The sequence below is a fragment of the Daucus carota genome, chromosome 7 (genome assembly GCF_001625215.2).
Source record: "Daucus carota subsp. sativus chromosome 7, DH1 v3.0, whole genome shotgun sequence".
Lineage (NCBI taxonomy): Eukaryota > Viridiplantae > Streptophyta > Magnoliopsida > Apiales > Apiaceae > Daucus > Daucus carota.
Window position 1 is genome coordinate 32,016,490 of NC_030387.2, and position 15,380 is coordinate 32,031,869.

A 15,380-nucleotide genomic window follows, 5' to 3' on the forward strand; every position below is an offset into this window, starting at 1 on the left:
ATCTCAAGAGCTCCAGAAGCTTCTTTCCCCATAAAATTCTAGATATTTTTGTGAGGCCGATTCACTCAACTCTTCTCATGTGATGACATCATTCTTTATATGTGCTAGTACTGTATTTAATATTTATATCAAAAATCTCAAAAGCTCTAGACACTTCCTTTTCCCTAGAATTCTAGACACTTCTTTAGCGACCGATTCACTCGACTCTTCTTATATGACATCATTTTGTGTATGTGCTAGTATTATATATATCAAAAATCGCATGAGCTCTAGACAACCCCAAACACTTCCTCCCAATTCACTAGATTCTTCTTATGCCCTTGTATTTAATCATATGTATGCGTGTTATGGTGCTCTTTACCATGCAATTTCGCCGAAGCGGATTGTATCTTACAAATTCCAAAAGAGATGGACAGGGTAGGTAGATTTCATGCATGGGTAAATATCATTGTATATCATCCTTTGTTCCAGATCAAGAGTCCGGTAACACTATTATAAGTACCGTAACAAATCTTCAAAAAGAAATGAAGAGATTCAGACAAGAAATCACATTACATCAGTTACTTGAGAAATTTCAGATGGAATATCCTAATATTCCTGAGTAACTAATTTGATGTGTCGTATTGGATTTAACCTCTTAATTATTCTTTTTTGATTGGCAAAAATACTTCATAGTAATGTTTATGGGGTCTTGATCTGGAACAAGGGGTGATACAATGACTTGCATATGGCACTGAGGGTGATATATAGTAATATCACCTACAAATCACTGATCAGTGTGTCCTCAATTATGTTCGAAAAGAGATCTCTAGGCGGACACTAGTCACACTGCTGCAGTCAGTTCTTATAATGATTTTCTTTTAATCTTTGTGAAATTTATGACTTTGGGCATGTATTTGCATGTTAGTATATCGATAATATTGTGGTAGTTTTTTTTTCTTTTGATGTGTATCCATTACACATATTCTTTGATTACAGTATTAATGGTTATCAGAATATCAGAGTCGAATAACTTTTTTGAATAGTTTGGACATAGATGAATGATAAAAAAAATGATCTAGTTGCTACATATAAGGTTTGCCGACTGTTTTACATAAAACATTAATAATTTTGTAAGGAAGACATGTTGCACTGCACATGTTTATATGAATTTTTATAGGGTTAAATATCAACTATGTGATAAACTGTATCCAAAAAACTGAAGCACATCACTCATTGAAAATTTAACGGACTACGTCCAAAAAACTCAAATAAATCAACTTAATTTAATCATTCGTTCAATTCGAAAGCCGTTGATTGATGATTGGTTTGAGTTGAGTGACCTATTTGAATTTTTTGGACGTATACAGTCACCTACCAGATATTAACCGCATCCGAATCCGACAATTCCGGATACGGATATAGGCATATTTGTATTCGATAATATCCGAATCCGAAATGAATTATACTCCCTCCGTTTCAAAATAAATGTCCACTTTAAAAAAATCACACAGTTTAAAAAAAGTGGATCTTGACAAATTAGATGCATTAAATTACTATAATATCTGGAATGAGATTGATCTAGGAAATATAAACAAGAGATATGTGGAGTAGAATTGACTTTGGAAATATGATTTTGCATTGAAAGTTGAAGTGGACAACTAATTTGAAACAAATTTTTTTTTTCAAGATGGACGTGAAAATTGAAACGGAGGGAGTATATGATATTTAACTCTATTTTAATATTCTATAACTTTATAGTGTGTTTATTATAATGTGTGTATTTATATATAAATTCATAAAATAATATATTTATATAAATTTTATATAATTGTAAGATATTATAGACATGTATCAAAATATTTTTTGAGTTAAATATTTTAAAGATAACAAATTTATATCGAAATATAAGTAAAAATTAATTTTTGAATAGATATAAATCATCTTTATTAACTTTAATTTTAACATCATTTTTTGATCTTTGCTTTTTTTTATAATTTTCAAAATTTTTTAATATAAAAATAAAAATCTATTTAAAATCAGATTCAGATCGGATGTTAATGAAATGGGGGCTTATGTTGATGGTAGGTACTACTGGGTAGAGATGAAACAACCCGGAACTGAAGAATTTAATAAGTTGAAGGGGAATGAGTTGAAGATAATGTCATATGATTTTGATACGCAGTTGTTTGGGGAATTTAATGTGCCAAATCATGTTCCCCGTCTATTTGGAGTTATTGCCCCGTTTAAGCTCATGAGTTTTGAAGGTTCACTCGCTCTTTGTACTTTGGACCCAGATTGCTACAATCTAGTGCCTCCCAAGTATCCTTTTCCTATATGGTTGAGGAGGCAACGAAAAGGTGTAGGCTCTTGGGTTCTACTTGCTACAGCTGTGCTCAAACAATATGGGCATCCTTTGAATATTACAAAGACTGGAACTCTTATAGTAGAGTCATTCCAATCGCAGCGTCCTGATGAAACGCACATAGTCTCTATTAATTTTAAGAGCGGGATTTCTAAATATCATGGATATGGTAAGCACGGGGGTCCAGATGTTTCCCGTGAAGTCCTTGCTCCATCTACTGTAGACACCTCGTTTCCACAGAGTCTAATCATGTACGAGGGAGGCAAATTACTGTTGAAATATGCAAAGTGAGGAATTGTCAGTCTACTGCTGGTAAGTGATACAAATCTACATCTACTAATTAATGATTATATTCTTCAGTCCATAACGATTATATTTACTATTTTGCATATGGCGTGGTTGATAATGGCAATATAAAAGAAATATTACAATAAATCTGTGAGAAGTCCATATTTTTGTATCATGTTCAACATTCTTTGCTATCGTTTTTTCCAAGTTATCTTATCGTTTATAATTTCTCACTCACTCTTTTTCTGTTTGACCTTTGAATTCAAATCACTGTATTGAATTGTGGTTATGGAGTTGTTTGTGAAAAACAAGAGAGAGTTGTCTATTTGTTTGACTGATTATATTCTGGAAATCTGTCAATAGTGTTGAACGTCTAATTCAATATTTTCTAATAGACTTCATATTAATATTAGCTTGTAGTATAACAGAATCATCCTCGTAATCCTTTGGCAGCTTAACTTGCTAATGTTGCTTTAAATTTCTTGATCCGTTCTATTTGTTTTTTGTATAACTCGCACTTCATAGCATATAAAGAACTCTTGGATTACAGATGTTGTAATTTCTTTATCAATTCTTTAGACCTTTACGTGTGTTTAGACCTTTATCAGCACTGTCTACCTAGAAAAGCCCACATATCAGAATGTTGTATGCAATGCTGAACCTCGCTCTATAGTTCTTTTCTCTATCTCCCCTGCACCACTCATCATGCCGAGATGTCGTAAGACTTTGACTAAAATTTTATAAGTACCTAAATCAGGCTCTACTCTGTGTTTCTCCATGTCATTTGCAAACTCTTAAGCTTCAGTGGAACCCAGCAACACTCAGCCATAATGAGCACATTGTAATTATAAGTATATATTTATCTGTATATTTTTTACAGTTTGAAGAGGTAATGAATCAGCCCGACCCCAGCACAGATCTCCGGAAATCATGTACTAAGGCCAAGCATGAGGTCAGTCGTGGTTGCCCTTATGACACTCATATCCAGAAATAGGGACTGGGATGCCAGTTGATCAGAGAAAAACCGAGATCTTGTTACCTGATGTCTTGAGTGTAGCTTATGACTGGAGTCGTCGTGTTTCCATTGCTGTTTAAATGTATTTCTATTAGCTTACAAGAAGTATGCATATCTGCCGCTGGGAATGCTGCTTTCGGTATATACAACAATACTAAACTGTCATAAACAGAGGCCTTTCCCTGTGATTTGTGACAGTTCCAGACTTGTAGTACTAAGTGACAGTCATTGATCAGTAGACGACGTTCTTTTATCTTTTGGCATTAACAGTTACGTTAGAATTAATAAGAAACGTCAAACGTTTATAATATAGCACGCCAGAAATACATTACAGAACTCAATGAGTTACGGTGGATGCAAAACAGGAGTTGCATTTCTTGTTGAACTGAAAAATTACAAAACATATGAGATACATTTGCTCATAAATTTATTTCTTAAGGCACATATATGGCCTCAGTGTTATTATATATATCGATTTTTCCTCCAACTACTTCTTCATGCACCGGAGGTAAGCTTAGTTTACGCTGCATAGAAAAATATATTAGTCAGTCATGTGTACTAATGAACTAATCAAAAAAATTATCAACAATCAGTGAAATAAACTTACGTATTACAGTCGAATTTACGATCAGCAGAATATATAAATGGAAGTCCGCATTTTGCAGGAAGAGCGTCTATTTTAGGAATACGAGCATCTGGAGCAGGAACACCAGCTCTGTTTCTATTAGAACGATCCTGCACGCAACGACACAACACAATCCTCTCTTCTCTAGTCTTGGCCGTATCACGGAATGCTTTTAAAGAGTTGCAACACTCAGCAGATGGATCCTGCTGTTCGCCCCTGTGAAATGGATCACAAAGTTGCTTTGTACGTTCTTGTAATGTTGTTCCGCAGGTAAAAGCCTCCCCTTGCTCCACCATCAGAAAAGCCGCCAAAAATGTGGCAAAAACCATCGTCAAGTACACAATCTTCGCCATTATTTTCTCAGGTATCTGTAGACTTCTTGGAATGTGCTATGTAGACAAATTGTGCAGAAACAGATTATGCAGCAAGACGCATTTATAGGCAAGTCGGAGAAGCACTAGAACAAAATTAACAAATTTAACTAACAGTTAGGACACCTGGTCTGGTAAGTTCACGTAAATGCCTAGAAACAATTTGATGCTTGCATCTCTATTAATATGTCTAATTGTGTGGTTACATGTTAGGCTTCATCTGAAAAACTACAAATTTTAATCTGGTATGTAAATTAGTTGGCTAATTATCCTCTGCTTGGCCTGTTTTATTTAATTTGTAACTGCAACTCCCTCATCTCCCTGTTACACTATGTAAGATCACAGCACTCACAACACGTTAGAATTTTGCAGGACATGATGTTCTAACCCCCGAAAAAAACACTTATACTTCTTTTGCCAAACACTACCTAAACAATAGAAACAGTTTAAAGCGCAAAAAAGGAGCCCGAAAGGACTTAAAGTAATAAGTGTTGCCAAACACCCACTTACTATCTCCTATTTATCCTATATTAGTGTTGAAATTTTTTTTTGAGTATAACTTGTACCTTCCATAGAAAATAGTTTTCATATATATATATATATAGGCTCATGATCAAATAGAAACCAATTTTAAAATAAAAACTAGAAACCAATACAAGTTAGTGATATTCTCAGTACAATTTAGTGATATTCTCTTTAGGATTTAGTGATCTGTGTTGAACGAATTAGTGAAAACTTAATCTCCAGATATGTTCCAGCTTAGAATCTCCAGATCTGTTCACGTTTTCGATTCAGATGATGGTGATAGTGGTGGAGATGGTGGAGGTGAAGGTGGAGATGAAGGAAAGATGATTGTAGCGGAGGTTTGGGCGGCTTGAAGTAGGGGGTTGGAGCGTTGCCGGAATAGTGGCGGCTTCGCGTTTGAAGTTGAGTCGAGGTGGAGAAAGAAGTATGAACGGGGCTGAAGGAGGTTAAAACAACGATAAAGATGGGGCTAGTGAAGATGGAGGTGGAGGTTGTGTTGTTAGAGAAATAATGGAGGTGGAGGTGGAGATGGAGGTGGTGGTTATGGAGGGGGCGGGCGGCATAGAGGTGGTAGTGGTTATGAAGGAGGCGACGACGGAGGTGGTGGCGGTGGAGATGGGGTTGGTGAAGATGAAGGTGGGGTTGGTGAAGATGAAGATGGAGATGGGGTTGTTTAAGAATTTAGTGATATTTGCTTTAGGATTTAGTGATATTTCAGCTTGGTTTTTAGTTTCTAGAATAAGGAGGTTTCTATTGGAGTAATGCTCTCTCTATATATATATAGAGCATTACTCCAATAGAAACCTCCTTATTCTAGAAACTAAAAACCAAGCTGAAATATCACTAAATCCTAAAGCAAATATCACTAAATTCTTAAACAACCTCATCTCCATCTCTATCTTCACCAACCCCACCTTCATCCTCACCAAACCTACTTCCACATCCGCCACTGCCACCACCTCCGTCGTCGCCTCCTCCATAACCACCACCACCTCATTGCCGCCCGCCACCTCCATCTCCACCTCTATTATTTCTCTAACAACACAATCTCCACCTCCATCTTCACCATCTCATCTTATATGCTACTTCAACCTCCTTTAGCCCCGTTCATACTTCTTTCTCCACCTCGGCTCAACTTCAAAACGTGGCGGAGCCGCCACTATTTTGGCAATGCTCTAACCCCCTACTTCAAGCCGCCCAGACCTCCGCTACAATCATCCATCCTCCATCTCCACCTTCACCTCCACCATCTCCACCACCGTCACCATCATCTGAATCGAAAACGTGAACAGATCTGAAGATTCAGAGCAGTTTCTGGAACAAATCTAGAAATCTGGGCAGTTTCTGCAAGTTTTCACTAATTCTTGCAACACATATCACTAAATCCCAAAGAGAATATCACTAAATTGTACTGGGAATATCACTAACTTGTATTAGTTTCTAGTTTTTATTCTAAGAGTGGTTTCTATTTGATCATGAGCCTATATATATATATATATATATATATATATATATATATATATATATATATATATATATATATATATAGGGATAGGATCAAATAAAAACTTTTTTAAGTTACAAACTTACAAACTTTTTTTAATTCTCTCATCGTGTTAATCCTTAGTTATATAAAGTATCCATGTTGAAAATTCTTTAAAAAACATCACAATTTTTAAAAATAACGCATAAATAAATCGCGTTTTCAACACATTTATAACTGGGGTTCAACATCGGGTGTTGAACACTAATTATCATTGTGTTGAATATATCTAAAAAGATGTTTAAAATATACCTCTGGGGTTTGGGTAGGGTCTAGAAACATATATATTAGTTATATAACATGTTTACCTTAGTTCTTACATTTAAAAATTGGTTTACGTACTTCTCCACCACTATTTTAATCGATGTTCAACAAAATATGTTAAAAAAATGTTGAACTCAAGTTATATATGTGTTGAACAAAATTTTTTTGTAAGTTTGTAAGTTTGTACCAGAACCCTCCCTTATATATATATATATATATATTAAATTAGTACTTACAAAATAAAATAACACATCAACAAAAAAGTTACAAAAAAGCATAAATTACATATCTTGTATTTCAATTACTTAGCTAAATACTTCATATGAAGGTTGTAAAATATTTGATCTAGGAATTCTCATCTAAATTTTATTGAAGGGTTATATTTCGTATTTTATTTTAAATTTTTTTAAGTGAAATGGAAGTGAAAATAATATGATCAGAGTATAAATTATTCTAAATCAGACTTTCAAGGGCTTAGAAAGATCATGCTTTAAAAAAAAGGTTAATGATTCCAATTATATCTACACATGTATGAAGTGATTATTAAGAAACGGTTTTGACAGTGTTGAAGTGTGTGTCCCAAACAGCCAGCAGGGATCAGATTTTGTTGATTTATGTGCTTTGTCGGAGTATTTGGCAGAGACGGAATGATTGGGTATGGAACCATGTCGCTACTTCACCTTTTGGAGTGCGTTCACGAGCATGCTGTATGTTTACTGAATGGCAGCGAGCAAGGGAAGATAACTCTGTACATAACACACAACAACACACTATGGTTCGATTTTGAACGTGGTGTAAGCCACTTGAAGGCTGGATTAAAATAAACGTAGATGCAGCTTTTGTGCAGGGGACAAACCAGGTATGAGTTGGATGTGTTATTAGGGATAAAGAAGGTAACTTTCTTTTAGCCAGAAGTATTGTAGTCCGAGCGAGATTTCAGCCGAGAGAAGCAGAAGATATGAGCCTCAAGGAAGCTTTAACTTGGACGAAATAATGGAGGAGTAGAAAGTGTCTGTTTGAATGTGATGTCAAGCTCCTAGCTAGTTGATGCAGTAAATGGCGGTCGGGGAAACACCTACTTTCATGCAATGGTCGAAAATTGTAGGGATATTCTTAAACACTTTGATGAAGTGTTAGTTACTTTTACCTTTAGGTCTGCGAATACGTAGTTCATGAATTAGCACGAGTTGCATATTCTATGTCAGGCTCTATACTGCTCCAGATTTCATCATTTTTTACGATTGATTCTGAGAAGTATTAATGCAAGTGCGTTTATAAAAAAAAAAAAAAAAAAAAAACTTCTCCAAAACAATATTTCACATATCTATATGGTATTTGTCTATGGCCAATATATATGTAACCATACCCACCAAACCCCTACCTAATTTGGTACGTAAAAGCAATGTGAGATTGGGTGATATTTGAATTTAATTTTCAAACATACATTTAAAGTAACTACATTTGCCAAAACCCAAACCGTATACATGTAAAACAAATTATAAATAATTAAAATAATATGATTGCTAGGTGAAAAATTATAAAATTTAAATTTTAAAATAATAGAAGAAACCTATTATGTGGGTGTTTGGCAACACTTATTATTTTAAGTCTTTTCCGGCTTTTTTTAGCGCTTTAAGCTGCTTCTATTGTTTAGGTAGCGTTGGCAAAAGAAGTATAAGTGCTTTTTTAGGGGTTTTAAGCCAAAAGGTAGAAGTGAGATATGCTAACTTTTTTGGCCTTTTTTAGTGATTTGCATTTTATTATGAAGTTTTTAATTTTTTAATATGTAATAAACTTTATTTAGTAATAAAGTTATTTTATTTTAATAATTTGAAATTTTTTTAATTTTTAAATTTAAATTACCAAATTTTCAATTGACTTATAGGTAAAAGTTAATTTACATCATAATAATTGTCTTTGCAGTTTTCTTAATCACAAAAGTTTCAAAAGTGAATATAATAATATAATAAGAGTTGCAAGGATCATTTTATTGCATCGCATCTGATTTTTGTATTGTTAAACTTATTTTTGTTGCAAGAAAATTATTTAGACTAAATTATACAATCAAATATACGTATAATTTGTAGTGTGATGTGATATTAATTTCCATTCATGTTAATCACATCTGACAAAATATTAAATAAATTAACTCGTCCAACTCGTCAAATTCACTCATTGAACACGGTTTAATTGTGATAATTTGTCTCGGCCTAGCTCGGCTCGTTTCGCCAACCTGAAATATCTACTTATGAGATGAGGTCAGAAGTTAGAACATCATGTCCAGCAAAATTCTAACGTGTTGTGACTTGTGAGTGTGCTGTGATCTTACACAGTGTAACAGGGAGATGAGGGAGTTGCAGTTACAAATTAAATAAAACAGGCCAAGCAGAGGATAATTAGGCAACTAATTTACATACCAGATTAAAATTTGTAGTTTTTCAGATGAAGCCTAACATGTAACCACACAATTAAACATATTAATAGAGATGCAAGCATCAAATTGTTCCTAGGCATTTCTGTGAACTTACCAGACCAGGTGTCCTAACTGTTAGTTAAATTTGTTAATTTTGTTCTAGTGCTTCTCCGACTTGCCTATAAATGCGTCTCCCTGCATAATCTGTTTCTGCACAATTTGTCTACATAGCACATTCCAAGAAGTCTACAGATACCTGAGAACATAATGGCGAAGATTGTGTACTTGACGATGGTTTTTGCCACATTTTTGGCGGCTTTTCTGATGGTGGAGCAAGGGGAGGCTTTTACCTGCGGGACAACATTACAAGAACGTACAAAGCAACTTTGTGATCCATTTCACAGGGGTGAACAGCAGGAGCCATCTGCTGAGTGTTGCAACTCATTAAAAGCATTCCGTGATACGGCCAAGACTAGAGAAGAGAGGATTGAGTTGTGTCGTTGCGTGCAGGATCGTTCTAATAGAAACAGAGCTGGTGTTCCTGCTCCAGATGCTCGTATTCCTAAAATAGACGCTCTTCCTGCAAAATGCGGACTTCCATTTATATACTCTGCAGATCGTAAATTCGACTGTAACACGTAAGTTTATTTCACGGATTGTTGATAATTTTTTTGATTAGTTCATTAGTACACATGACTGACTAATATATTTTTCTATGCAGCGTAAACTAAGCTTACCTCCGGTGCATGAAGAAGTAGTTGGAGGAAAAATCGATATATATAATAACACTGAGGCCATATATGTGCCTTAAGAAATAAAATTATGAGCAAATGTATCTCATATGTTTTGTAATTTTTCAGTTCAACAAGAAATGCAACTCCTGTTTTGCATCCACCGTAACTCATTGAGTTCTGTAATGTATTTCTGGCGTGCTATATTATAAACGTTTGACGTTTCTTATTAATTCTAACGTAACTGTTAATCCCAAAAGATAAAAGAACGTCGTCTACTGATCAATGACTGTCACTTAGTACTACAAGTCTGGAACTGTCACAAATCACAGGGAAAGGCCTCTGTTTATGACAGTTTAGTATTGTTGTATATACCGAAAGCAGCATTCCCAGCGGCAGATATGCATACTTCTTGTAAGCTAATAGAAATACATTTAAACAGCAATGGAAACACGACGACTCCAGTCATAAGCTATACTCAAGACATCAGGTAACAAGATCTCGGTTTTTCTCTGATCAACTGGCATCCCAGTCCCTATTTCTGGATATGAGTGTCATAAGGGCAACCACGACTGACCTCATGCTTGGCCTTAGTACATGATTTCCGGAGATCTGTGCTGGGGTCGGGCTGATTCATTACCTCCTTCAAACTGTAAAAAATATACAGATAAATATATACTTATAATTACAATGTGCTCATTATGGCTGAGTGTTGCTGGGTTCCACTGAAGCTTAAGAGTTTGCAAATGACATGGAGAAACACAGAGTAGAGCCTGATTTAGGTACTTATAAAATTTTAGTCAAAGTCTTACGACATCTCGGCATGATGAGTGGTGCAGGGGAGATAGAGAAAAGAACTATAGAGCGAGGTTCAGCATTGCATACAACATTCTGATATGTGGGCTTTTCTAGGTAGACAGTGCTGATAAAGGTCTAAACACACGTAAAGGTCTAAAGAATTGATAAAGAAATTACAACATCTGTAATCCAAGAGTTCTTTATATGCTATGAAGTGCGAGTTATACAAAAAACAAATAGAACGGATCAAGAAATTTAAAGCAACATTAGCAAGTTAAGCTGCCAAAGGATTACGAGGATGATTCTGTTATACTACAAGCTAATATTAATATGAAGTCTATTAGAAAATATTGAATTAGACGTTCAACACTATTGACAGATTTCCAGAATATAATCAGTCAAACAAATAGACAACTCTCTCTTGTTTTTCACAAACAACTCCATAACCACAATTCAATACAGTGATTTGAATTCAAAGGTCAAACAGAAAAAGAGTGAGTGAGAAATTATAAACGATAAGATAACTTGGAAAAAACGATAGCAAAGAATGTTGAACATGATACAAAAATATGGACTTCTCACAGATTTATTGTAATATTTCTTTTATATTGCCATTATCAACCACGCCATATGCAAAATAGTAAATATAATCGTTATGGACTCAAGAATATAATCATTAATTAGTAGATGTAGATTTGTAAGACTGACAATTCCTCACTTTGCATATTTCAACAGTGATTTGCCTCCCTCGTACATGATTAGACTCTGTGGAAACGAGGTGTCTACAGTAGATGGAGCAAGGACTTCACGGGAAACATCTGGACCCCCGTGCTTACCATATCCATGATATTTAGAAATCCTGCTCTTAAAATTAATAGAGACTATGTGCGTTTCATCAGGACGCTGCGATTGGAATGACTCTACTATAAGAGTTCCAGTCTTTGTAATATTCAAAGGATGCCCATATTGTTTGAGCACAGCTGTAGCAAGTAGAACCCAAGAGCCTACACCTTTTCGTTGCCTCCTCAACCATATAGGAAAAGGATACTTGGGAGGCACTAGATTGTAGCAATCTGGGTCCAAAGTACAAAGAGCGAGTGAACCTTCAAAACTCATGAGCTTAAACGGGGCAATAACTCCAAATAGACGGGGAACACGATTTGGCACATTAAATTCCCCAAACAACTGCGTATCAAAATCATATGACATTATCTTCAACTCATTCCCCTTCAAACTATTAAACTCCTCAGTTCCAGGTTGTTTCATCTCTACCCAGTAGTACCTACCATCAACATAAGCCCCCATTTCATTAACAAGCCTCGGAACCCGAGAATCCCCCATCTTCTTCCACGTGTTCTTCCTCAAACTATAAACCTCAACCTTCGGAGCCACCTCTCCAAACTGCTTCCCCTTTCCATCCTGAACGTAAACAATCCTAATAACCTTATAATCATCCGTACCCTTATCATACCCCATCCCGACAACATAATAACTCTTCTCCCTATCATCCAAAAGCCTCTTAAAACAACTCGAAACAAGAACCCTATGTCTCCTAACAAAAGGGTTCCACAAATACAACTCCCTAGCAGCATAATCTATATGCAAATCAGTTAACAAAAGCATCCCATCTACTTGCGCAATCAGCTTCAAACTGCCACTCTTGGTAACAAAGGGAATGTCGAATTTTTCGATAACTCGAGAAGTATCAGCAGAAATTAAAGAGCAATAATTTTGGTGAGAGATAAAAGGGGGGATTATAAGCACAGCATTATCATCACAAAAGGTAACAGCTTTACGAATTTGAGAGGAAATAAAAGATGGGCTGTTGATAAGAGAGTACCATGCTTTGTTCACTGAGCTTGATTTGATTAGGTCTTTTACAGAGAGTCTTGAGAAGATTTCAGCCGTGGTTTCTTCAGGGAGATCATGAAACGTCGTCGTTGAGACTCCATTGTTGCTTACTGGGGCTACTGGAGCAATTGACATTTTGATTGCAAAGGAGAAATTGTGAAAATGGTTTTGGAAACAATGAAAGCGGATTATTGTGAAGAGCTTTTTGTAGTGATTTTAAAACCAACGTAAAGAAAAGTCTGCAAACACATGGAAAGTGTACGTAAAAGTGAAGAGCCTTTTGCACTGATTTTAACCAATGTAAAGAAAAGCAAAGAAAAAAGTAAATACCACAAAAATGTCAAGTTGTAAAACGGATAATTGTGATATTAATCTATCTGATATTAATCTGTATGCATGTTGATTCGGATCCGAAAATTCATATCCGTATTCGGATATAGTATTCAGATACAAATCCTATCCGAATCTGAATCTGATTTTAAATAGACTTTTATTTTTATATTAATAAAATTAAAAAAAATAGCAAAGATCAAAAAATGATTTTAAAAATTAAAGTTAATAAAGATGATTTATATCTATTCAAAAATTAATTTTTACTTATATTTCGATATAAATTTGTTATCTTTAAAATATTTAACTCAAAAAATATTTTGATATATGTCTATAATATCTTACAATTATATAAAATTTATATAAATATATTATTTTATGAATTTATATATAAATACACACATTATAATAAACACACTATAAACTTATAGAATATTAAAATATATATATAACATATATATTATTTAACATATATATTTCATTTCGGATTCGGATATTATCGAATACAAATATGCCTATATCTGTGTCCGGAATTGTCGGATTCGGATGCGGTTAATATCTGATAGGTGACTGAATACGTTCAAAAAATTCAAATAGGTCCCTCAACTCAAACTAATCATCAATCAACGGCTTTCGAATTGAACGAAATGATTAAATTAAGTTGATTTATTTGAGGTTTTTTGGACGTAGTCCGTTAAATTTGCAATGAGTGATGTGCTTCAGTTTTTTGGACACAGTTTGTCACATAGTTGATATTTAACCCTATAAAAATTCATATAAACATTTGCGTTGCAACATGTCTTACTTACAAAATTATTAATGTTTTATGTAAAACAGTCGGCAAACCTTATATGTAGCGACTAGATCGTTTTTTATCATTCATCCATGTCCAAAGTACTATTCAAAAAAGTTATTCGACTCTGATATTTTGATAACCATTAATATTGTAATCAAAGAATATGTGTAATGGATACACATCAAAAGAAACAAAACTACCACAATATTATCGATATACCAACATGCAAATACATGCCCAAAGTCATACATTTTACAAAGATTAAAAGAAAATCATTATAAGAACTGACTACAGCAGTGTGACTAGTGTCCGCCTGGACATCTCTTTTCGGACATAATTGAGGACACACTGATTAGTGATTTGTAGGTGATATTACTATATATCACCCTCAGTGCCATATGCAAGTCATTGTATCACCCCTTGTTCCAGATCAAGACCCGATAAACATTACTACGAAGTACTTTTGCCAATCAAAAAGGAAAAATCAAGAGGTTAAATCCAATACGACACATCAAATTAGTTACTCGGGAATATTAGGATATTCCATCCGAAATTTCTCAAGTAACTGATGTAATGTGATTACTTGTCTGAACCTCTTCATTTCTCTTTGAAGATTTGTTACGGTACTTACAATAGTGTTATCGGACTCTTGATCTGGAACAAAGGATGATATACAATGATATTTACCCATGCATGAAATCTACCTACCCTGTCCATCTCTTTTGGAATTTGTAAGATACAATCCGCTTCAGCGAAATTGCATGGTAAAGAGCACCATAACACGCATACATATGATTAAATACAAGGGTATAAGAAGAATCTAATGAAATTGGGAGGAAGTGTTTGGGGTTGTCTAGAGCTCATGTGATTTTTGATATATATAATACTAGCACATACACAAAATGATGTCAGATAAGAAGAGTCGAGTGAATCGGTCGCTAAAGAAGTGTCTAGAATTCAAGGGAAAAGGAAGTGTCTAGAGCTTTTGAGATTTTTGATATAAATATTAAATACAGTACTAGCACATGTAAAAAATGATGTCATCACATGAGAAGAGTTGAGTGAATCGGCCTCATAAAAGTATCTAGAATTTTATGGAAAAAGAAGGTTCTGGAGCTCTTGAGATTTTTGATATAAATACGGTACTAGCATATACACAAAATGATGTCACATAAGAAGAGAGTCGAGTGAATCGGGCCCTAAAGAAGTGTCTAGAAATCTCCAGTTTTGCATATAAAAACAATGATGCTCACACAGACATTTTCATGGCCGTCGGGAACCTTTATCTCCTGTAGACGCACACCGACAAATATTCCTAGATCTTATGGCCTCATAGATCTTATCGCCCCATAGATATTATCGCCTCATGAGTACAAGACTATACATCTTTAGTCTCTTCAACAATTGAAAAATCTACCCCCTCCCTAATATTTCATCTTTCTCTCACGATCCAGTAGTCTCACTCCGGCGTATTTAAGGTAAAGTG

At 34.8% G+C, this 15,380-nt stretch overlaps 3 protein-coding genes and 1 long non-coding RNA gene across 4 annotated transcripts; 2 read left to right on the forward strand and 2 right to left on the reverse strand.

Annotated features, from left to right (window-relative positions):
- The first annotated feature begins 2,040 nt into the window (after positions 1-2,040).
- LOC108201683 (uncharacterized) lies at positions 2,041-3,900 on the forward strand. Its single transcript, XR_010285421.1, has 2 exons — positions 2,041-2,656; positions 3,513-3,900. It is a non-coding gene; the product is annotated as an uncharacterized LOC108201683 (long non-coding RNA).
- Positions 3,901-3,928: 28 nt separating this feature from the next.
- On the reverse strand, positions 3,929-4,691 carry LOC135147690 (non-specific lipid-transfer protein Cw18-like). The gene is made up of 2 exons (XM_064080912.1): positions 4,255-4,691; positions 3,929-4,171 (listed from the first exon to the last, which is right to left on the reverse strand). Exons 1-2 carry the CDS (start codon positions 4,623-4,625, stop codon positions 4,162-4,164), a joined length of 381 nt encoding a protein of 126 aa, XP_063936982.1. The 5' UTR covers positions 4,626-4,691; the 3' UTR covers positions 3,929-4,161.
- A 4,774-nt stretch (positions 4,692-9,465) lies between these two features.
- On the forward strand, positions 9,466-10,352 carry LOC135147632 (non-specific lipid-transfer protein Cw18-like). Its single transcript, XM_064080785.1, has 2 exons — positions 9,466-10,026; positions 10,110-10,352. The coding sequence occupies exons 1-2, from the start codon at positions 9,656-9,658 to the stop codon at positions 10,117-10,119; spliced, it is 381 nt and encodes a 126-aa protein (XP_063936855.1). The 5' UTR covers positions 9,466-9,655; the 3' UTR covers positions 10,120-10,352.
- A 1,279-nt stretch (positions 10,353-11,631) lies between these two features.
- On the reverse strand, positions 11,632-12,903 carry LOC108200386 (F-box protein At4g22390-like). The gene has a single exon (XM_064082065.1). The coding sequence runs from the start codon at positions 12,901-12,903 to the stop codon at positions 11,632-11,634; it is 1,272 nt and encodes a 423-aa protein (XP_063938135.1).
- Between the last annotated feature and the right edge of the window lie 2,477 nt (positions 12,904-15,380).

Bases quoted from the DNA above. Each gene is read 5' to 3' on its own strand.
- LOC108200386 (XM_064082065.1), bottom strand. From the start codon at position 12,903: ATGTCAATTGCTCCAGTAGCCCCAGTAAGCAACAATGGAGTCTCAACG.
- LOC135147690 (XM_064080912.1), bottom strand. From the start codon at position 4,625: ATGGCGAAGATTGTGTACTTGACGATGGTTTTTGCCACATTTTTGGCG.
- LOC135147632 (XM_064080785.1), top strand. From the start codon at position 9,656: ATGGCGAAGATTGTGTACTTGACGATGGTTTTTGCCACATTTTTGGCG.